This window comes from Dysidea avara, chromosome 5 (genome assembly GCF_963678975.1).
Source record: "Dysidea avara chromosome 5, odDysAvar1.4, whole genome shotgun sequence".
NCBI classification, from domain to species: Eukaryota; Metazoa; Porifera; class Demospongiae; order Dictyoceratida; family Dysideidae; genus Dysidea; species Dysidea avara.
This window is the reverse complement of record NC_089276.1, coordinates 29,295,098-29,318,370: the sequence shown is the minus strand read 5'-3', so window position 1 is coordinate 29,318,370 and position 23,273 is coordinate 29,295,098. Positions and strand designations below refer to the sequence as shown.

General features: G+C 37.4%; 1 protein-coding gene across 2 annotated transcripts in view; it reads left to right on the top strand.

The window, feature by feature from the left end:
* LOC136255849 (fibrillin-1-like) overlaps positions 1 to 23,273 on the top strand; it is a 146,449-nt gene that overhangs the window by 97,577 nt on the left and 25,599 nt on the right. For both annotated transcript variants that reach the window (XM_066048736.1, XM_066048735.1), the window contains exons 61-83: positions 2,221 to 2,340; positions 2,387 to 2,506; positions 2,595 to 2,711; positions 2,769 to 2,882; positions 6,345 to 6,467; positions 6,516 to 6,629; positions 6,684 to 6,803; positions 6,865 to 6,981; positions 7,035 to 7,157; positions 7,597 to 7,707; positions 7,764 to 7,886; positions 7,949 to 8,068; positions 8,608 to 8,727; positions 10,358 to 10,434; positions 10,487 to 10,718; positions 10,775 to 11,080; positions 11,271 to 11,606; positions 11,745 to 12,080; positions 13,453 to 13,788; positions 14,195 to 14,563; positions 16,218 to 16,477; positions 16,779 to 16,977; positions 20,686 to 20,792. In XM_066048736.1, the coding sequence (XP_065904808.1) occupies positions 2,221 to 2,340; positions 2,387 to 2,506; positions 2,595 to 2,711; positions 2,769 to 2,882; positions 6,345 to 6,467; positions 6,516 to 6,629; positions 6,684 to 6,803; positions 6,865 to 6,981; positions 7,035 to 7,157; positions 7,597 to 7,707; positions 7,764 to 7,886; positions 7,949 to 8,068; positions 8,608 to 8,727; positions 10,358 to 10,434; positions 10,487 to 10,718; positions 10,775 to 11,080; positions 11,271 to 11,606; positions 11,745 to 12,080; positions 13,453 to 13,788; positions 14,195 to 14,563; positions 16,218 to 16,477; positions 16,779 to 16,977; positions 20,686 to 20,792 (4,100 nt within the window). The remainder of the gene's footprint in view (positions 1 to 2,220; positions 2,341 to 2,386; positions 2,507 to 2,594; positions 2,712 to 2,768; positions 2,883 to 6,344; positions 6,468 to 6,515; positions 6,630 to 6,683; positions 6,804 to 6,864; positions 6,982 to 7,034; positions 7,158 to 7,596; positions 7,708 to 7,763; positions 7,887 to 7,948; positions 8,069 to 8,607; positions 8,728 to 10,357; positions 10,435 to 10,486; positions 10,719 to 10,774; positions 11,081 to 11,270; positions 11,607 to 11,744; positions 12,081 to 13,452; positions 13,789 to 14,194; positions 14,564 to 16,217; positions 16,478 to 16,778; positions 16,978 to 20,685; positions 20,793 to 23,273) is intronic.

The window sequence follows — 23,273 nt, the reverse complement described above, 5'->3', positions numbered from 1 at the left end:
AGCCAGAAACAAGTTCACCCTGTAGAGAGATCAGCTAGAAACAAGTCACCCTGTAGAGAGATCAGCTACAAAAGAAACAGAGAGTTCAATTACAAAGAGATAACCCTATAGAGAGATCAGCTAGAAACAAGTCACCTTGTAGAGAGATCAGCTAGAAACAAGTCACCCTGTAGAGAGATCAGCTAGAATCAAGTCAACCTGTAGAGAGATCAGCTAGAAACAAATCACCCTGTAGAGAGATCAGTTACAAAGAAACCATCCTGTAGAGAGTTTAATTACAAACAGAAAACCCTATAGAGAGTTCAGCTAGAAACAAGTCACCTTGTAGAGAGATTAGCTAGAAACAAGTCATCCAGAGTTCAGCTAGAAGCAAGTCACCCTGTAGAGAGATCAGCTACAAAGAAACCATCCTATAAAGAGTTGAATTACAAACGGATAACCCTATAGAGAGTTCAGTTACAAACACGTCACCATGTAGAGAGATGAGCTAGAAACAAGTCATCCAGAGATCAGCTAGAAACAAGTCACCCTGTAGAGAGACCAGCTAGAAACAAGTCACCCTGTAGAGAGATCAGCTACAAAGAAACCATCCTGTAGAGAGTTCAAGTTACAGAGATCAGCTAGAAACAAATCATCTTGTAGAGAGTTCAGTTGCAAACAAATCACCCTGTAGAGAGTTCAGCTAGAACAAGTTTCTTTGTGGAGAGTTCAGCTACAAAGAAACCACCATGTAGAAAATTCAGCTGCAAAAGAATCACTCTGTAGAGAGTTCAGCTAGAAACAAATCGTCCTGTAGAGAGTTTAGCTAGAAACAAATCACCCTGAAAAGAGTCCAGCTACAAACAATGAGAGTTTCAGCTACAGTTCAGTTATGTAAGAAATCACCTTATTAACTGCTGTATGTGATAATCATCATTCAATGTTAAATATACAAATATTTCATCAGACAAAAGCTTAGAGCTATACACACAATTACTTCCTTTGTTCCACAATTCCTGCAGTAAAGAAAAATAACAAGTTAAAAGGAAGCATCAAAGCCATATGGCCAGCTTTGTGGCTTGCAATACAAAAAGAAGTGATATCTAAACCAAAACAGCCAAGCTGTAAAAAATGAGTGCGGCCCCCCAAAAAGGCCAAGGTGAAAAAAAGATGTGAAATCCAAGGTGGTGGCCAAGAAATGGCTGTGATGGTAGGTTAATAGAAAAAATTTTAACTACGACATATCAGGTGAATTTGGTGCCGAATCCTAGTGGAGGAGGCAACGCAAATTCACCTGAATTGTCATAATTAAAAATTTTTCCATTAACCTACCATCACAGCCATTTCTTGGCCGCCACCTTGGATTTCACATCTTTTTTCACCTTAGCCATTTTGGGGGCCGCACTCTTTGTTTACAGCTTGGCTGTTGTGGTTTAGATATATTTACTCAGTGTAACTTTATACAGACTGACTACAAACTGCATGATACCTTTGGACTTGAGATAAAATGTAGCACTTGGCTCTGCCTCATGCTATATCTGTCTCTCACACACTCTTTTACGTGCTATATTTGACATATACATGTAGCATGACCTTTTAACACAGAATCATTAACTTGGGATGGTATGCATAAGACACATGAAATAATTAGAAACTCATATAGTAGTCTTATAATTGGCAAAATAAACATTGCGCCTGTGCTGTGCATGCCTGCATTAATCTTTTAGTGGACTTAGATGAGTCTAGGCCATCTTCTTAATGACTAAAAGGTTTTGATTGTGGTACCTAATAAGCATATGTCCATGATATTTGTAGGACTTGTCCATTTATGTGAACAAAACTTGGTAAGAACATTCACTGACAAGCAATCATCATTGAAATCTTTGTTTATGCCTATAAGCTAAATCCAGTGGTTCTACTGTAGTCTTACTTGTCGGGTTGAATGGTCAGTCAGCGCAGCACAGGCTAGTAGCCTAGACTGGATTAGTTGATTGGTTGTTGTGGCTAGAATGCGTGATTGATCACTCAAAGCAGGCTATTAGCCTGCAAATGGGTCTGGCACATGCTAGTGTGTCATCTGCAGTTCTATAACTACCTGATATAGAATTGTAGCCCATTGAAAAGGTTATATAACTGCCCACTATAGAACAGTTATGTTCCATGTGACTATTATAGAACCGTTTTTTTTGCTTTGATCCCCCCACTCAAGATTCTTTATCTATATACAACAAATTGTTGCAGATATCAACGAATGTAATAATGATCCAAGACCATGTGCTGACACTTGCACAAACACAGTTGGTTTTTATAATTGCTCGTGTGATAATAGTGAAGTTATTACTGATGACGGTAACTGCACAGGTAAAAAGAATTGTACTGTACTCCAATTAATGTGATATTATCTCAGACCATGATGAGTGTGCTGCAAACCCTGGACTATGCCAGTACAGGTGTCACAATAGAGTTGGTGGATACTATTGTACTTGTGGCACTGGATATCACCTGGTGGATGGGCATAATTGTGAGGGTAAGTGATGCTATATATATAAATATAATAGTACAGTTTTTGTGTTTTCATGTAGTATGTATATATATCTTTGCATATATTTGGTTAGATACTGATGAGTGTTTGGAGTTGCCCTGTGATCACAATTGTAACAATACTGAAGGAAGTTTCATATGCTCTTGTCGTGATGGATATTTGCTAGATGATGATCGTCTTTCTTGTAACGGTGAGTTATAACTCAGATAAAACTTTGATTGATATAGCCCTTGTATTTTGTTGTTAGATATCAATGAGTGTGAGAACAGGTTTCCTTGTGATCAAGTATGCACCAACACAATTGGCAGTTATGAGTGTAGCTGTGATGAAGGATATATGTTGAACGGCAGTTTATGTCATGGCAAGTCACCACATGATGTTGATTGTGCTAATAATGAGCAATAGCGTAGTTCCTAAAATTACTTATTCTTTCCAGGAACCACCTCTTATTCCCCTTTTAATGTTTCATTGACCAGCATAATAAAAACTATTTTGAAATCAGCGCTGTGGCATCAAGACACACGGTAGTGTATCATGCGGCCAAGAAAGCCGGCTTGCGAGTATATTTACAGGAAGAAAAAACACAGCTTCATGCATACGTAGTTCCGTTCCCCCTTGGAATTATTTTTATACTGCAAATGCCCATCACTTTCAAGACCCCACATACCTAATTTGAGCAAGTTTTCTTAACGCAATCGTGAAATATAAGCCTTCAAAATTCAGCTTAATTTCTTTTCTTTTTTTTTCTTCATTTAGGGAGCTTGGGACTTAGATTCTTCTTTTTGCACACTTTACAAAAACCATTATAAAACGAAAATGTGTAACTCAATTGTCTTGAGCTTTGGTACATGGTAAGAATGTATTGTGGCACAATCACATACCAAGTTTGGTGCAAATCTGACTAATTTTCATAGAGCTATGGATGATTATTTGTGTCAAAAAAGACCAACTTGTTGTCACGCCTACAGGGTAAATCACTTATGGGAATAACTTGAAAATTGGTATGCGTATTTATTAACCATCATAGCTCAAACCTTTTGTGGTTTAACAGAAATTGCATTGACATCTACAGAGCTACAAGGCAAAAACCAAACAATTGTAAATCACGGGGTCAGAATACTCTAATAGAACAGTCACCATGGGTAAAGTACATAAATAATGTCAATAAAAGTTACTGAACAGTGTTCAAACCAGGGACCCCCATACTGGGCATCTGGATTCAGTGGAATGGAATGGTGGACTGGAATGGTGGAATGGACTGGAATGGAATGGTGGAATGGAATGGAATAGTGGAATGGAATGGAATGGTACTTAGGTAATTTCAATTAGTGGTCACCTCTTTTAAAAGACCACTTTCTAACAAAGACCACCTCTTTACAAAGACCATTTAACTTTAATATCTGAATTGTTGTTTTAGAGCCCTATAAGACAGTCTTATTGGTATGCCAATGATATCTGATTTATGATACAATACTGTAATTGCTATATACCCCACACAAAAACAGCTTGGCTATACAAAAAAATATGTGTCCACGAAATTAAAAGCAACTGGCAACTAAAGGAGCTAATATCTATAAATGAATGTCAATATATACTGGCAACTAAGTATAATTTACAATAATCTTGGTCCTTTATCAGTGACTTGTGCAGTCTGACTGCATTAATTCCAATTGGCTAGTAAATTGGTACCTCTCTCAATAGTCCGGTGTTGTAGAGGAGAAAAAAGGCAGCTAGTTCTAAGTCCTTGAATTAGGTTAGGTGACCTAAGGCTGCAGCACATGTTGCTGTCAGACCTTCAGTGCTGGTCACTGTAAAGTGCTAATAATAATAAATCACTAGCCAATTAGAGTTACAGGGAATTAATTAGGAATGCAGCAAGACTGTATGAGTGAATGATGATGGACCAAATTTTTATAAATTATAGCAAGTTATTTGTCGGTATTTCTTGGCCTCACCCAAATAATAGCTCCTTTAGTTGTCATTTACTTTTAGTTTGGTGGGGACGTCACTTTATACAGCCAAACCGTTTTTGTATGGGGTATATTTCTGTATTACAGATCAGACATCACTCTGATTTTTCTAGGCATGTGGCACACAACTGATCAATAAGACCATTTTATGGGGATACACCCTAAAACAACAAGATAGCAGCATTTTAAACATTAAAGTAAAACGGTCTTTATAAAGAGGTGGTCTTTGTTAGAAGGTGGTCTTTATAAAGAGGTGACCATCAATTGAAATTACCAAAGTACCGTTCCATTCCACCATTCCATTCCAGTCCACCATTCCAGTCCATTCCACCATTCCATTCCAGTCCATTCCACCATTCCAGTCCACCATTCCATTCCACTGAATCCAGACGCCCCTCCATACTGAACACCCAAATCCTTAACTACTGAACTGCTGCTATCATGGCTGATCACTTCACTTTATTTCTACTTTGTAAATGAAAATCTAGCTAACATCTACTCAATAGTCAAGTTCATAATTTCATAGATCTACCAATGGAAAATCTAGATTGGTCTAGAACATTCTACAAAAATTATGCAAGTAGCCGTGTCGTGCGGCCAAGTACAGCCAGTGTGGGTGGGCAATATAATTGTTTTACAGAACCAGAAAATACCATTTTCATGCATGAGTTGCAGCCTGTTTACAGGTGAGACCCGGCATTGATATACAATGGCTAATAATGAGGATGGAGTTCATGTAGACATTTATGCTTCAGGATTCTGGGGAAGTAGGCAAACATCTGAAGGGTTTTTTTGATGTCAAAATTAAGGCTACTGCACCTTCATATTGTGGTACCCAAGTATCCTCATCGTAGTTTATCGACGTTTTGAATGTGGAAAACAACGGGAAGTAAGAACGACAAAAAGAAATAGTATAATTAGCCATTTCTGCAGTGGAAGTTTCCTCAGGGTAGGGCATCTCCCATTCCTAGTTTTAAGTCAGCTATCATTGGGATATATGCACCTTCAAAATTCAGCTCATTCAGTTCTTCATAATAGCCACGCAGTCTTCGATGATTCCTGTAGTAAAGGGGAAAAAGTTAAAAAGAATTATCAAGGTCAACAGTAGGCTGGCTTTGGAACTTGCAATTACAAAAAGAAGTGATATCCACACAAAAACAACAAAGCTGTGAAAAAAGGTGCAGCCTTAAAAAGCCTGGGTGAAAAATGTTGCAAAATCAAAGGTGGCGGCCAACAAATGGCTGCAATAATGTTAATGCTAATAAAGTTTAATAATGGCTGTGTGCATTGTTAAAATTTACATCATTGCAGCCATTTGTTGGCAGCCACCTTAGATTTCATAACTTTTTTTCGCCCAGGCTTTAAAGCCACACCTTTTTTCACAGCTTGGCTGTTTTTGTGCGGATACACATATTTATTGTACTTGGCTAGCCATTCTCTTCAGAAATACTTTTTTGTGTGTCAAAGCACAACCGAAGCTTCTTTATAGTACTGTACACTTCTTATTAATAAAGTAAATGCTCTTTGAACTGCAGCTACAATAAGATGTAGCTATGCTGTATTATACATTAGAATTATGGACTTGTAGCTTTGTTAGAATACAGTATTTTATCTGATGTGCTGGCTATAAGCTTGCGTTGCTTTAAGGTGTTTTCTAAAAGACTTTTTCATCTTACTACAGCAATTTAAATGTGCAAAAATGTTGATTCTTAGATTCTCTCAGTGTTCCAGCATTATTTTAAAAATATTTTCACCCTTAGCCATTATGTTTGGCATAATAGATGCTTGACTAAGGTATTCAGCAACTGACAACAGACCCAGTATATACATACGTATATGTGTCTATCTTTCAGACATCAACGAATGTGAAGCAGCATCATCACCATGTGAACATGGCTGTACTAACACTGTGGGAAGTTTTGTGTGTTCTTGCAATGGGGGATATCACCTTGGTAGTGATGGTCGATCTTGCAATGGTGAGATGAGTTTTATTTTAGCATGACCATATTACGTTTGTTCTTCAGATACTGATGAGTGTGCCAATGGTTATCCTTGTGAGCAAATATGCACGAACAATGTAGGAAGCTATGAATGTAGCTGTTATGAAGGATATGTGTCAGATGGCAGTGCATGCAATGGTTAGTAGAATATTGCTCTATGAAGTTTAGTTGTTAGACATTGTATACATTTAGATATCAATGAATGCAATGGATCAAACAGATGTGTTGAGATATGTGTCAACACAATTGGGTCATATGAATGTACTTGTAGTGAAAATGGTGAAATGGCACTTGCTAATGGCAGTTGTGTAGGTAATGAACTGTCATGACATATTCAATATTGTATATAGTGTCACATATCCACACTGTGTAGATATCAATGAGTGTGATATTCCTGACATATGTGATCACATGTGCCACAACACATATGGCGGATATTACTGTACTTGTCCTGCTGGGTACAGACTGGATAATGGACATGGATGTGCTGGTATAAACAAAGATACCAAATGTTTATGACTAGTTACTTGGATTGTTTTATAGATATCAATGAGTGTGCAGCAGCCTCATCTCCATGTGAACAAGTTTGTAACAACACTCTTGGGAGCTATGAATGTTTTTGTTTTGATGGGTATTTACTGAGACCTGACAACCACTCTTGTAATGGTAAGGTTAACTGCATCATTTTTTAAACTTCTTCATAATCATGAACATTGACTACTTGCCAAGCGCAGTGCTTACAAATCCTGAAACATACATGTGCACTTCTTTAACTCTTTATCCCAGAAACCACCTGCTAAACCATGCAGCACAGTGAAGCCCTTCAAAATCCAGTTTGATACATATAGGACCAGAAGAAATACTTTTACATTATTTTCAATATGAGATAGCAAGTTTTGAACAAAATACCGTCTTTTTTTAATGTGGTAATATAAAAGAAATTATTGCTTTCCTGTGAAATGCTACTATAGCTCAAGAGCAGTAATTGTCCTTGCTGTGTAGGTGAAAGTGTAGTTATAGAACTCTAGAGTATGTGTGGTGCTACCACCATTCCATGATATATACAAGTGTATGGTGTCCAATGAGATTGTTGCTTCTGCTTTAGATATAAATGAGTGTGCAAATCCAATATGTGAACAAAGATGTACTAATCTACCTGGAAGCTTTAACTGTAGTTGTGGCAGTGGGTATACACCAAATGGAATTTATTGTGATGGTCAGTAAAGTGTTATTCATGTGCTTGTAAGATTTTAATGGGATTCTTATTTGCAGATATCAATGAGTGTTATAACACACCTAGTCCATGTGCCGATGTCTGCACTAACACAATAGGCTCCTACCTGTGTTCATGCAGTAGCAGTTTTGAAATGGTAACTGAAGATGGTAACTGCACAGGTAATAATGATATTATTAGCAGTATGCATCAATATGTTGTTATCATTAACTGTGTATTGCAGACATCGATGAATGTGCTGCCATGCCAGGACCTTGTCAGCATATATGTAGCAACACAATTCCTAGTTACTATTGCTCTTGTTTTGAGGGATATCAACTGTTGAATGGGCACAACTGCACTGGTAAAATTATAGCCAAGATACTCTATGTACTGTATATAGCCATGCAAAAGTTCAGATGTCTTTATCTGCATGCATAAAGTGTATATCTCATTAGTTTGAATATAATCTATATATTTAGATCCTTAGTTCATTTTATTCCTTGGACAAGAGTATCTAGAAAGTAAACTTGTCGAATAACAGAAGTCCAATATACAGAGCTCCAAATTAATTACTCTTAGAATACACACCTGAATGAAATACTCTAATTCATCACGTTGGTAATCCAGGTGTTTGCACAACTGAGGCTTGGATAACCAAGGATGCACCATAGTTATTACTGTGCAAATGTTTCAGTAATAATAATTGTAATTCAGTTGCTATGTAAAACAGATATTTAAAGCTACTCATCATGAAGGTTAAATGTTAAATTTATGAAGGAAGACAAAGTATATCGTTTCATGTGTTTTCAGCAAGTTTTAGAATGTCACGCATCTCCATCTAAATAATACCATGCATGAATACATAACATGCGGAATTTAATCTGATGTATGTCACTTTAGACATTGATGAATGTATGGACCCGTCATCATGTCATCACTTGTGTACTAACAATGAAGGAAGTTTTGTATGTTCATGTTATGATGGATATATACTTAATAGTGATCAGCGATCATGTGTCTGTAAGTTATCTGGGTGTTTTGTTAATGTAGCTTTTGTGTATGTTCAATAACTCTTTGCACAACCAAGAACTGTAAGAATAAATAATAGTGTGATGAAATACTACATATATCTACATTCATGAAAACACATGTATTGAGGACATCTTGGTACCAACCAAATGAGTTCTGATTATTAAAGTGTCCCGATTTTCCAGGTCACTTTACATACTAATGGAACCATTACTAAGTGTCCAGTGTAGAAGCTATTTCTTCAACTTTCCATTCACTGCATGTATATACGTATAAATAAGCATGCATGCATTATAATGTACATATATTTTACTTTGCGTGGGAGGACCAAAGCGATGCCACATATCGTATTGTCCATACAATACTAATCAACTGCATAACTGTACTGTATGAGTCATACAGTACAGTTATGCAGCTAATTGGGTAAATACAGTACAGTTATACACCTAATTGGGCAAATACAGCACACTTGGGCAAATACAGTAAAGTTATGTGGAGAATTTATTTAAGGAATGTAACATAAACAACACACTGTAAATTGCTAAAACCAGCCTAACTAATCCTATGAGATAATTCTACGGCTAGGAATAGATTGTATAAACACTTACTGATCGTCTGATTATGAAACATTTTAAACACGACTCCACTAAGACAGCACGATTGATCACATGCGTGACATTGTAAATTGCTAAAACTAGTCAAACTAATCCTATTAGTTCGTTCTATGACTAGAAATAGATTAGTTAAACACTTACTGATATCCTGATCACCAAAAATCGCAGCGGTTTAAGTATTAGAGAAAATCGCTCTGAGCCAGACAACCAGGAAGTACAATATAACAGTTAAAGCACTTGTGTGTATGAAAAATACAGCACTTGGGGGGTATCTCGAGGCAAATACAGCACTCGGCTTCGCCTCATGCTGTATTAGCCTTTCAACGTGCCCCCTCATACTGTATTTTCTATACACACGTGAGGTGGTGCTTTAACTATAACATAGTGTACATACAGCAGTGTTGTAATGTAAATGTGACCTAATTAAATTACAATCTTTCCATACACTTGTATGATTTTTCACAATGAATAGATAAGCACACCAATATCCTACCCACATCCATGCCGCTAGGTTGTTTTCACACCTGAGATGTGTGTCAGCCACTGAGAAAGCCTTGACCCTTCCCACTGGGAAGCGGAAGCATGAGGCTGGAACATAGACACCCTTCAAAGTTGTCCATATTTTTTCTGCATGTATTTTTCAGTTTGAATGTGTCAGGTAGTCTCAGCGCGCTGAAGATTCCATTCAACCTACTTGGCCATTTTTTATTTGTCCCACCATACCCATTAGAAACATGGTTATTAATATGTGCCAGTAACTGGCTCGTTTAGAACAAAGCGGGTTTAACACTATACAGTAGTTAACAGCACTCATGGTAAAAATTTTAAGCCCATAGCACATAACGTTTGACCTTCACAAGCTATAGTTATACTGGATTAAAATCTCACTATAATATCTGTTTATGTTTGAATATTGATGATTTTCCAAAAATAGTTATCACATACATGTATATACCTACATGGTTTACATTGTCATGTATACATTGTCATGTATGCATATTCTACAGCACTTCCCATCACTATCCCTCATACACCTTCAGTGTCATATTCTGACAATAGACTTATTGTGGGAATATCATGGAGAGTAAGTTTCTAACTGACGGTGACTACTATCACTACTGAATTATGTTTTATAGCCTGCTGTCTTCAACATTGAAGAATCTTCTCTTACTGGTTATAGATTAACACTGCGATACAGCACTAAACAGCTTACAAATAGTCCATTCATTACAGCCAATACAACAGCTATTAACTTGTCCCAATACTTCATTGGTCATCCACAATTCTATTTGATTTACAATGTCACTGTACAAGCATTGTATACCGATGGGATGGTTGCTGCCAACAGGAGTGAAAATGTCACCATCAGTGAGTTGATATTTCATATAGGTCTTGACATAATCAGCATGATGCCATTGCTTTAGGAACATTTGTTCTACGTGACTGCACAGTGATAGGATCACATCCAAACTCAGAGAGAAATTTTGGTATAAGTTCTGGTGTAATAAGGATAGTTTGTTCCTATGTTGGAGTGGCAAGACAAATTAGCATCAGCATTACTTGTGATGACTGTGAAACACCTCAGCCACCTGTTACCATGATTGGAGCTAGTCCCATGGACATACCTGACTTCTCAGCTGCAAATTATACTGTTGAAATATATGCTGTTGATAACAGTGAAAAGAGAGTTGAAGACAACACCATTGTGAAATCTGTTACTGTATTTACAGGTGTGATATACATAGAAGTATAGCATTATCACACATGCATACAAAGCACATTCCTCATTCACACATACACACTACACACAGTATTACACCACATTGATGTGCATGTACAACACATGGCACAGCATACAAAGGGAATTCACTTCCTTGACTGTTTGTGTGCATATGCAAATTATTTTTCTCTACCATCAAGCTCCTGAGGAAGCTCCTTCAATTACTGATGTGACTGTTGAGTCATCCAGAAGCATTGTAGTCTCTTGGAGATCACCTAGAGTTATGCTACTGCATGGTGAACTAGTACTATATTACATCACTGTAGAGGAAACCCAAATATTTCACATGGCGAATGGAACTATAATCTCACAAGAGGGAATTAACAGAAACAGAACATCAAATGCACGTGAAGATACAGAAGTTGTGATTGGTATGTTACATCCAAACTACAACTACACTGTTAGAATAGCAGCACAAACTACAGTAGGAATGGGTCCTTTTAGTGAATCCTTCTCTGTTACAACTATGGAAGATGGTGAGACATGTTTTGTGCATGTGAAGTTCAAAATTTAATGTTGTATACATAGTTTTATGCATACTATCGATTACTGCTTGTAGTCTAATGTAGTTCTTCATAGCATAAAATTACATTTCAACTTATTAACTATTACAGTTCCAAGTGAAGCTCCTGTTGTAGTCCTTTTGAATGCTACATCACCAAACAGTGTTGTGTTCTCGTGGGACCCACCATCATTGAATCAACAAAATGGACAACTAACACATTACCATGTAACCATAGAGGAAACTCAAGTGCTGTATGGTGATGATGGAACTACATGGAGAAGGGAAACAATAAGTAGTAACAGAACATATAGTGCATCAGTGAATCGCACACAAGTAATAGATGCTCTTGAACCTCACCATAACTATACCATTAGAATAGCCGCAGCTACTAGAATGGGACTTAGTTCATACAGTCCAGCGTACACTGCAACAACTATTGATGGAGGTGAGTTCATCATACACTATAGTATTATAGCCATATTTGGTAAGCATGATCAACTCTGTGAAATTACAGTGGAACCTCAGTTATCCTTATCCGAACTCCCTGTGACCAAAGGTGGTCCATAAGTCTGAAAAGTCCATATTTCTGAAACTGTGTATTAAAATAGCATACGAACATTGGTAAAAAATATCATTATTCATTTACCCTAATAGAACAGTCACTACTCTAATAGAGCAATCATTTCCATAGATCCAGATAACTGAGGTTTCACTGTATGGACAAAAAATAAAAGCAGTGTTTGGAGTGTAATCACCAGAAATCACTGCCCAAATAACGTTTAGATAATTTAGATTATGTATTACTCTGGTGTGTGTGCATGTGCGTGTGCATGTGCGTGTGCGCGTGCGTGTGTGTGTGAGCTAAGCTTGATATGCTGAACGAATTTGCACTTTGGGAGGTCATTCACTACTTTAACCATACAAATCACAGCAAAGACAAAAATTACAATATGAGGTACTGTAATAGAACAATCAAATACTCTATTCAGAGGTGTACTTTTGCTCCAGTACAATAATCATTACACATCTTGCTAATAACATAGATTTGCAATTTTACTTTTTGTAATGGCTTGTAGTAACTTTTGTTAGCCAGCAGTCAGAATACTTAATGAGAATTAGAAGTAGGATAATGTTAATTTTTTGGAGAAACGTGTATGACTGTACTATGCCAGTGTTTGCACAATAATATCTTGTATAGTGCATAACAGCGTTGAACCGGGTCGGGTCATCCGGGTCACATTTTCTCCGGGTCATCCGGGTCTGACCCGGTTTACAATTTATCCGGGTCTGACCCGGATTGGATCACGTGAGAAATGAAATTGTTCGTTCGACGATGTGGAACTTATAAACGCTATCGCGTAGCTCTTTCGTGAGCCACGCCCACTTATCGCATTACCAACATATGCTCAGCCACGCCTATTTGTTAGTAAGTGCAGTATGTAGCACGAAACTGAGGGTATCTATGGTGAGGGGTAGCTATTGTCAGTAGGTGAAGACCTTTTTTTTTTTCTTTTTTTTTCTTTTTTTTTGGTCTTCAACCTACAGCTAGGCTGAAGTTGCAATATTTACTCAACACGAATCAAATGCTCAAAATGTAGACTCATTCGCTCGCCCGAGACTAGCCGAAACACGTCTCGGCTTTAATTAATCCGGGTCACATCCGGGTCACATTCGGGTCAATCCGGGTCACATCCGGGTCTGACCCGGATTGCTATCCGGGTCAGTGGGTTATCCGGGTCAGCAGTAGTGACCCGGTTTCAACGTTGGTGCATAATGTCAGCATAACTAAAATTTTATACTTTTCCTTGCTTACACAGTTCCAACACATGCTCCATTGAGCTTTGTTTTAAACGTTATGTCATCAAGCAGTGTATTAGTATCATGGGAGCCACCTCAATTGCTAAGTCGAAATGGTCAGCTGAGGACTTATGTTGTTTATATCACAGAAATTCAGAAGGCCTATCTTGAAAATGGATCAATACTTTTACTAGCTCCAATGAATGGAAACAAAACATTTAATGCCTCCAACAATCATACACATATTATTGACAAGTTACACCCAAGCTACGAGTATAGAGTTAGAGTGGCAGCAGCTACTATCACAGGAATTGGTCCATCCAGCCTAGTATTGAGTGGCACACTGCCACAAGATGGTATGTTTAAAATATAATGCATACAGATAATTAGATTAATAGTATTACAGTAAATGTTTATGCATTTTAATTATAGTAGCAAGGAGCGTTTTCTGATTTGCCACATTGTTTTTATCAAATCATTACCAAAAATGTTCAAAGGTAGATCATAGTGAATGTTTTTGCAGGTCAATTTATCCATTAAAATTACTATGTAACTACATTACAGCAAGGCTCTTGTATCAAATCCCTTATGATAGGAAAGTTTCAGTAAGTACTTTTTGTAATGCTAGATGCAACAAAAAAGTTAGAAAGCTGCGAGAAACATCAATACTTGATGGAAACATTGCCAAATCTGTTATCTGATAGATTTGTATTGTATGATTAATTATGTAATTCAATTCAATGTTTTATTCATAACTTACAGCTCCAACTGAAGCTCCTCTGATTGTTTCCTTGAATGCTGAATCACCTTTCAGTTTCATAGTATCATGGGAACCACCATCATTAGATCATCGCAATGGTCGAATCGCTAGCTACCATTTAATCATTACAGAATGGCATATACCCATAGTATCTACTAAAAATCATTCATTAGACCCGGTAGAACTGGCAACATGGAATTCAACATACCACACACCAGCAAACTACACTCAGTTAATTGATGGGCTGCAGCCTCATCACAATTACTCTGTCAAAATGGCAGCTGCAACCATAATTGTATCAGCTAATGGTAATACAAGAGTGGCTATTGGTCCCTTCAATGATCGTATTAATGTGACAACGTGGGAAGATGGTGAGTGACATAGCCATGATCATGTATATTATATACACATAATAATTGTGAATCTATATAATGGTAGCATTAATATATGTGCTTACAGCATATTATGCATACATGCATAGCTTGATGCCAAATTGCATATTGTGATTTCATGGAGATTTTTTGAAATGTGTATATAGTTTGGCATTTTATGTATAATAGTAGATATTCTTGTGCTGTGTAAGTCAACGTGTACATTAATAATGTATGCTCCAAATATTTTGATTATTCTTTTCAAACATCCTATTCACAATGTTATCCTAAAATTTTTGTCAAACATTCAGTGAATTAGCAGGAGTAATATGTAACATTCTTAGTACTGAAGGTGACTGCTTTATTTCAGCAAGTGGTCATTCTATTAGAGTATCATACAGTACAATAGTACTGTATAGTAGGGACCACAAAGGTTTGGGCATGGCCCACAAAAAAAACATCGTCCAAAAACCAGCTTCAATTTTCCCTGATAACTATGAGGCAATGTTGGTTAGGTAAAACTAAGCCCCAACAAGCTTTCAGATAGACCCAAAATGCTTTCAATTCAATAAGTTGCTACAGAATTTTAAAAAAAATTTATTAAATGGATTTTTTTACAGACTGACTGACTGACTGACTGATTGACTGACTGACTGACTGACTGACTGACTGACTGACTGACTGACTGACTGACTGACTGACTGACTGACTGACTGACTGACTGACTGACTGACTGACTGACTGACTGACTGATGCCTTCAGACAAGCATAACTCAATAATAGCTAAGGCTACAAGCTTGATTTTTTCAATGTTCTATGTCACTTCAGCTGGACAAGTGCCTTTTAGTATACCACAGTATGTACAATACATTCTTCATGAACTTACCAGCATCCTCGTTTGTGCCCCATTCATTTGGGCTGACAGCGAAAGGTGTCAATTTAGTGGTAGCATGTGATGGATTCCCTTTGTAATAGAAATCGTTCGTATTTTTTCATAGTGGCTACTTTGATTGCAGAGGTACTTTTCAAGCAGTTGTTGATTCGTAATATTGTGTAACTGGTTGAACATAGCTGAGAACAAAGCATAATGGATACTTCATTTTTTAAGATGATAATTGGTAGCTGGGGCATGTAGTACTATTTCTTTCTTTTGATGTGGTAAGCGTGGGTTCACCAGGCATAATAATTTTATTTTACAAAAAGTTAACAAACAAGTACAAAAAATTGAAATATTCAACTTGAGTGGTGACCATAGCACGTCGATAAAGTGTTTCAGGTATACATACAAAAATATATATATTTGTAGTCATGTTTGCAAAAATGAGTCTTTCACCCACACCCAATTTTATGGGCTTGAAAGAACATAACTTAGTTTTCAAGAAAGAATCAGGCCTAAAATTTTCTAAATCCATTTATGGTGGTGCTCACCAATGACCAAATTTCTCAAGTCAATAGCTTTTCCAACCTCAAGTTATGAATTGCCAAAGTTGCTAAATTGGATGTACATGTAAGAACCCCTTTCACAAATGCAGTTACATTTACAATCATACAACAACAGCTAAGTTGTAAAAAGGTTCTATAATTATTGAAGTACGTGAACACATACCTATTATAGTTCCATGCTTATTACAAACATTTTAAAATTCTTTTATAGTTTGCCAGCAAGACTATGATAGTGGTATAATGTGGGGAAAACAAGGCAGCAACAGTTTAGCTAGTGTCAGCTGTTCAGAACTCCATCCAAGTTTTCGGTCAGATGTATACATCACTAGACAGTGTTTACTAAACAGAGTATGGGGCAGTGTTGATATCTCTAATTGTACGATAAGACCTGATGCCTCACGATCATTCTTTATTATGACTGAAGTGAGAGGTACTTCAATAGCAGCCAATGCAACGGTGATAGCAGACCATGTAAGTGAAATACTATGACATAACCTCATATACACTGTGTTCATAAGCATGTGCTATCAATTCAATGAAACATGCAATTACTGCATATACCATAATACATTTGTATAGTTATATGAGTATGTTTAAGTGCTGAACCCATGTCAGTTTAATCTTTCCTGCATGCAGTGAACATTACTTTGAATAAGTGATTTAGAATTTGCATATGTACAGTAGTGCTAGAAACAGTATTATGTATATTCATTTTGTAACAGTATGTAATCATTTGATACTGCTATCACAGATTATGTAATATTGTTTACAGGTGGTGCAGTTTCTGTCACAAGATTATACTTTAACAAACACATCAAATTATGCATATTCTGAAGGTTTAGAAGATGTTGTTGTTGTTTTTACTTCTGTTGCTGCTGAAACGCTTCCTGAGAATATCACAACTAGTATTTCACAGGATCTCAGAGCTAGAAACTATGAAACGTCATCTGTAATAGCATTTCAGCCTGATTGTAAGCATACCATAGTGGCAATTAATGTTTTCATGATATACATAGTTGAACTCTCTCTTTCTCTCTCTCACTCTATATATATGTATTATATATATATATATATATATATATATATGTAATAGTTGTATCATGTACCCGAGTGATTTGCCTGATATGTACACCCAAGCTCGAGGGCCGTTAGGCCCGAGAGCGTGGGTGTACATATCAGGCAAATCACGAGGGCACGTGATACAACTGATATGTACCATGTAGGCTAATAGCCTACTGTGGTGGGCGACTAATCACCCAAGCCAATACGAGACAACCCGCTGGATTTATTATATAGAGAGTCTTGTAAAATTCGATTATGGGTCAGCAGCGAGTAACGTTGCAGTTACGTTTGTTAACATAAACGGGAAAATCCTATGAATATCACGGAAACACTCAATTTTGCGATTTAACAAGTGTTTCAAAGTTGCTACATCGTTTAACCACTGTTTACAATGTTTTCTAAACATCCAGAGGGGTAAGCTTCGCTGTAGAGTGGTTACCTCGTGACATACGAAAAGTGGGCGTGGTACGTAATCAAACACGCGGACACGCGATTGTAAATTAACCATGACACTAGTTCTCACCTTAAACTTCCGTTTGTCAACTCATAGGGTGGTAAGGGTGTCGAATCGCCTTCGTATGAGTGCTGTAGAATGCAAAATCGGGTTCATGGTTTTCATCACGTGAGTAATAATAAACTCCCACAATCGAATACTGCCAGGATTCTTATAAAAACAAACAACGTCACCTCATCAGATATATCAAGGCCATGGTACATTTAAATGTATCATGGCCAGCCATGGTTTATTTTAAATGTACCATAGCCAGCCATGGTTTAACTTAAATGTACCATAGCCAGCCAGGGTTTATAAGATATGTACCCTGGAATTTGGCTTTGAAGTTAGGTGGTTTCATGGTACATGTAATAGTTATACCATGGCTGCAAGGGATTTTGCTGATATATACACCCAAAGCCCGAGGGCCGCAGGCTCGAGGGCTGCGGGTGTATATGTCAGCAAAATCCCAAGCAGCCATGGTACAAGTGATATATATCACTTGGGGCGTACTCACCTAATAGGTGAAAGAACTAACGAGAACTCATCCCATTTGTTTTATACAGTAGCATCTGAAGATCGATTGTGGTTTTAATAGCGTGGGCTAATAGCCATCAAAACGTTGTCCATACATTAAAACGTCATTAATACGTTACTATGCTTCAACATGCAATGTTAGAAAACTTGCGATTGTGGGATGGAGTTTATATTGTTATCATTTTTGTACTAAGTTAAGCCAACTAACTTCGCTATTGGGACAGTAAGTAAGTTATTATATTAAGTTAAGTACTTAGAACTATAAGTTACTAACCTATTTCAACGTAGCAGTAGTAGCTTTGCTGTTCCATGGTCTGTTCAAAGGCTGATACGCGGTGGGTAGAAATACGCATCCACAATCGCCCAAACAATTATTTTGTGCCTTCTTATCCTTTAGTAACAACCAACTACTCTATCTTAGCCTATGTACTAAGTTTAGCAACCTCTACAAAACCGAGTCCCACAATACAAAGCTCTATGTCGCTCAATATAACGAGTCAAAGCGCATCGATTCTTTGAACTGGCTGGGTATCAAAGTCATTGGCAAACTGCTTTCCCATGATATTGCCCGGGCAATATGCGAGTTAAACGCCGAGCAGCGCCTTTGAACACCCACGCTAAAGTGGTATATATATAGATAAAGCACTGCCGCGAGTGCTATACGGGAAATATAGTACGAAAAGAGTAGGCGAGAGACAAATATAGCACTCGGCTCCTCAGTGAGTTTCTAATTCACCTCATGCTATATTTGTCTCTTGCCCACTCTTTTCGTGCTATTCTTTTCGGGCTATATTTCCTGTATAGCACGAGCGAAAGGCAGTGCTTTATCTGGTATAGAGAACTGTCAACTTGAGGTACGCACAAGACACACGAAACAATTAGAAACTCACTGAGGAGTGTTATCATCGGTAGAATAGGCATTTCGCCTGTGCTGTGCCTTCATTAGTCGTTTTGTAAGTCTAGTCCATCTTCTCAATACTGAAAGCTTTTGATTGTGGTACTTTAATAAGAATATTTCCATGATATTTTTAGGACTCATCCGTTTATGTGAGCAAAACGTACTAAGAATGTTTACTGCTGCTGATCACAAGCAACCATCATTGAAATCTTCATGTGTGTCTATGATTAAATCCAGTTGTTTGGCTCTTACTGTTTGGGTTGATTAGTCAGCCAGCACAGTCAGGCTATCAGCCTACACTGGCTTGGTTGATTGGTTGTACTGGCCAGGCCAGAATGAGTGATTACTCACTCAAAGTAGGCTACCAGCCTACAAAATAGACCTGCCAGTTCTATAACTACCTGATATAGAACTGTGGTCTATTATAGTGTTCTAAAACTGCCCAATATAGAACACTTGGACTTTTATGGCGAATATAGAACACTTTTTGCTTTAATACTCCCACGCATAGTTCTTTATATATATCAGTACTAGTAGCCACAATAGCAATTATATGTAAACAAATTTGTGCTGCTTGATGCATCGTAGTTGAAAGCCAATCATTACAGTTTCAAAGAAGTCAGTCACATGTCAATTCTCGGAAGCTTTGGCTAGTAGCTTTAAGTTATAGTTGTGTAAAAAGTTCCACAAAATCATACTTTTGTATATAATGCAGGTACGTATGTTACCACAAGAAGAAACAAAATAACTATGGTATTACCATACATACGTACATTGTCATTATGTAAAAAAATTTGCCGACTGGTTTGTAACTTCAAAGTAAAAGTGTAACTGCTTTACTTGTGCAAAGTCATAGCCATGGTAAACTTTTCTGACACAGTGGCAGATCCAGACATTTGAAAGGAGGTTCTACTATGGTAGTTTGCTGCAGTCATTAGTATTAAACTACCCTGCCTATACAGTATATGCCCTAGCTAGATAGCAATGAGCAAAAAAGCACCCCCAAAAGCTGTTTCACAGTTGAATATTCTCATTCCAGGCATTTATGAAACTTTTAATGAAATAGTACCAAATGTTATGAAAGGCTAAAATCACTAAAACAATGGAATAGCCATGCTGATACAATTGTGACAGCATTACAAGTTTGTACCAGCTGCGGCTAAAGCCTGATTCAATTGGCTGTTTTCAATTCACATGGGACAAAACTTTACAGAGTGGTTCTTTTCACTACCAATTGCAAATGATTATGTGAACTGCAGGGAAGACACCTTATGAGTAAAATAGTATAATTTTATAGTATTACCAATGCTTTTCTTACAATTGTGTGTTAGAAGATCACTACAAGTTTGCCATAATGCAATGAAATGCAACAATTAATTCTGCCATGAACATACTTTACGGGATGTAAAAATATCACTTGTATGGCTTGGAATGCTGTCTCTAATGATTCTGATCCCTTCTCCAAAATGACCAGGTAGGAAGTCAGAAATACCTGTACATTTCTGGAGGCCTAATCTACTACTACGTACTAATTGCTCAAAAGAAATCACAAAAATAGAGATGTGTGTATATATATTTTGTACGCTCACATTAAATATTATTTTTATATGGATATTATGTTTGATGTTTGTGATGTTGAAAGCATCTTTCAAATGATTTCACTTAATTATGCAATCTTTTTTTGCACAGCCCATTGTCGTTGTGATGGATTAGTCAAGGGAAACTCTACTTACCATGTGTGTATTGGACTAAGCAGTACTCCTCCATGTTCTTATTCTTCAAATGGGACCAGAATAGTATGTCTGTCTTACATGTGCTGTGTACAGTAGGTGTGCATGATATATATGTGACCAGATTTGCGAAAAGAGGTCTTCCACACACATCCAATTTCATAAACTTGGGATATCATAACTCAGTGTTCAAGTAACATATTAATCTGAAATTTTCACAATCTATTCAGCTATGTTCGTGCCCACATCTGACCAACTTTTAAGGCAATAGCTCTTTCCAATCTGAAGTTATGAATTGTCAAACTTGGCAAATTGAATGTGTGTGAAGACCCCTTTTCGCAAATCCGGTCACATATGCTTCCCCACAGTTGTGTGTCTGTGTTCTACCATTTTGTACGTAACATGCTCACATTCATCTTTTAAAACATTGTTGTATATTGAAGCACAATTTATATTTACAGTCTGTATGAGTATGACGTGGTACTTAACCTTCCTGTAAGGACAACAGTTACAACCACACCAGAAGATCATGCAACTTTTTAAATTTTTCACTTGCAATTGCAAAGGCTTAAAATTGACTTCTTGGTTAAGTACCTACTAAAACAACTATCAGTAATTTAAACAAGACACACGGTAGTGTGTCGTGCGGCCCAAAAAGCCGGCGCGCCACACCCGTGAGTGTATTGACAGGAAGAACGAAAACGTCATTTTCACACCTTTGTATCTCGGTGATCACTTATCTGATTGGAACCAAATTTGCTACACAGTTGCCCGCCAGCCAAGGGAGTCTACATTTCAAATTTGAAGGAAATCCCTCCAGCCATTTCCGAGATACAAGCTTCCAAAGGTTCGTTTTTTTTTCTTCGTTTTTTTTTCTTCTTCGTCTTTTCGCACACTTGCAAAAATTGCTATAACAAGCAAACGCGTACTCCGATCGCCTTGAAATTTGGCACACAGAAAGGGAGTCCAAAGGCGCATCCTAGCATCAAATTTGGTACAAATCCGATGAATGGTTCTGGAGTTATGACCGATTATTCGCGTAAAACAAGATCGATTTGTTGTCACGCCTACAGGGTAAACCGCTTCATGGAATGAGTTGAAAATTGCTATGTAGATGGAGTAACCATCGTAGGAGTGCCTTTTGGTGGTTTGAAAGGAATCGAGATAAAGACCACGGAGATATGACACAAAACCCAACCTGTGTCACAATTACGCGATCGATTTTTATGAATAAAAAAGTATTAGTTTTCACGCCTACTAGGCAAACCGCTTAGAGCAATGAGCTGAAAATCGGTGTATAGCTGGAATAATCTTCATAGAAAGTCCTTGCAGTAGTACAGAAGAATCGGATTACAAACCACTGAGTTATGATTCGAAAGCCAACTCCGTGTAGCAAATGCGAGATCGAGATACTCTAATAGAACAGTCACCCTAATAGAGCATTCGGCTAATTTATTTATTCCACTATAGAAATTTATTACATCACAAGTTATTCTGTAGAGAGTTCAGCTGCAAACAGTTAATCTAATAGACAGTTCAGCAAGAAGACAGTTACCATGTGGAGAGTTAAGCAAATATATCACTATAGAGATTCAGAACATTACAAGTCACACTGAAGAAAGTTCAGCTATAAACAAGTCATGCACTGTGTAGAGAATTCAGCTACAATTAAGTCACTCTCTAGAGAATTCAGTTACACAGAATTCAGCTACACACAAGTCACTGTGGAGAGAGTTCAGCTACAAACAAATTACCCTTTAGAGTGATCAGCTACAAACAAAACACTTTGCAGGGTGTTCAGCTGCAACAAATCAACCTTTAGAGCGATCAGCAATAAACAAATCAACACAAATCTACCTGTAGAGAGATAAGCTAGAAACAAATCACCCTGTAGAGAGTTCAGCTACAAAAAATCACCCTGTAGAGACATCAGCTAGAAACTAGACACAATGTAAGGAGTTCAGCTACAAGCAATCACCCTGTAGAGAGCTCAGCTAAAACAAATCAACCTGCAAAGAGATCAGCTACACACAAATCAACTTGTAGAGAGATCAGCTACAAACAAATTACCTTGTAGAGAGATCGGCTACAAACAAATCAACCTGCAGAGAGAACAGCTACACACATATCAACTTGTATAGAGATCAGCTACAAACAAATCACCCTGTAGAGAGATCAGCTACAAACTAGACACAAAGTAAGGAGTTCAGCTACAAGCAAATTACCCTGTAAAGAGTTCATCTACAAACAAATCAACCTGTAGAGCAATCAGCTAGAAACAAATCAGCCTGAAGAGAGGTCAGCTACAAAAAACCACCCTGTAGAGAGATCAGCTAGAAACAAATCACCCTGAAGAGAGGTCAGCTACAAACAAATCACCCTGTAGAGAGTTCAGCTAAAACAAATCAACCTGCAGAGAGATCAGCTACAAATAAATCACTTTATAGACAGTTCAGCTACAAACAAATTACCTTGTAGAGAGATCGGCTGCAAATTAATCAACCTGCATAGAGATCAGCTACACACAAATCAACTTGTAGAGAGATC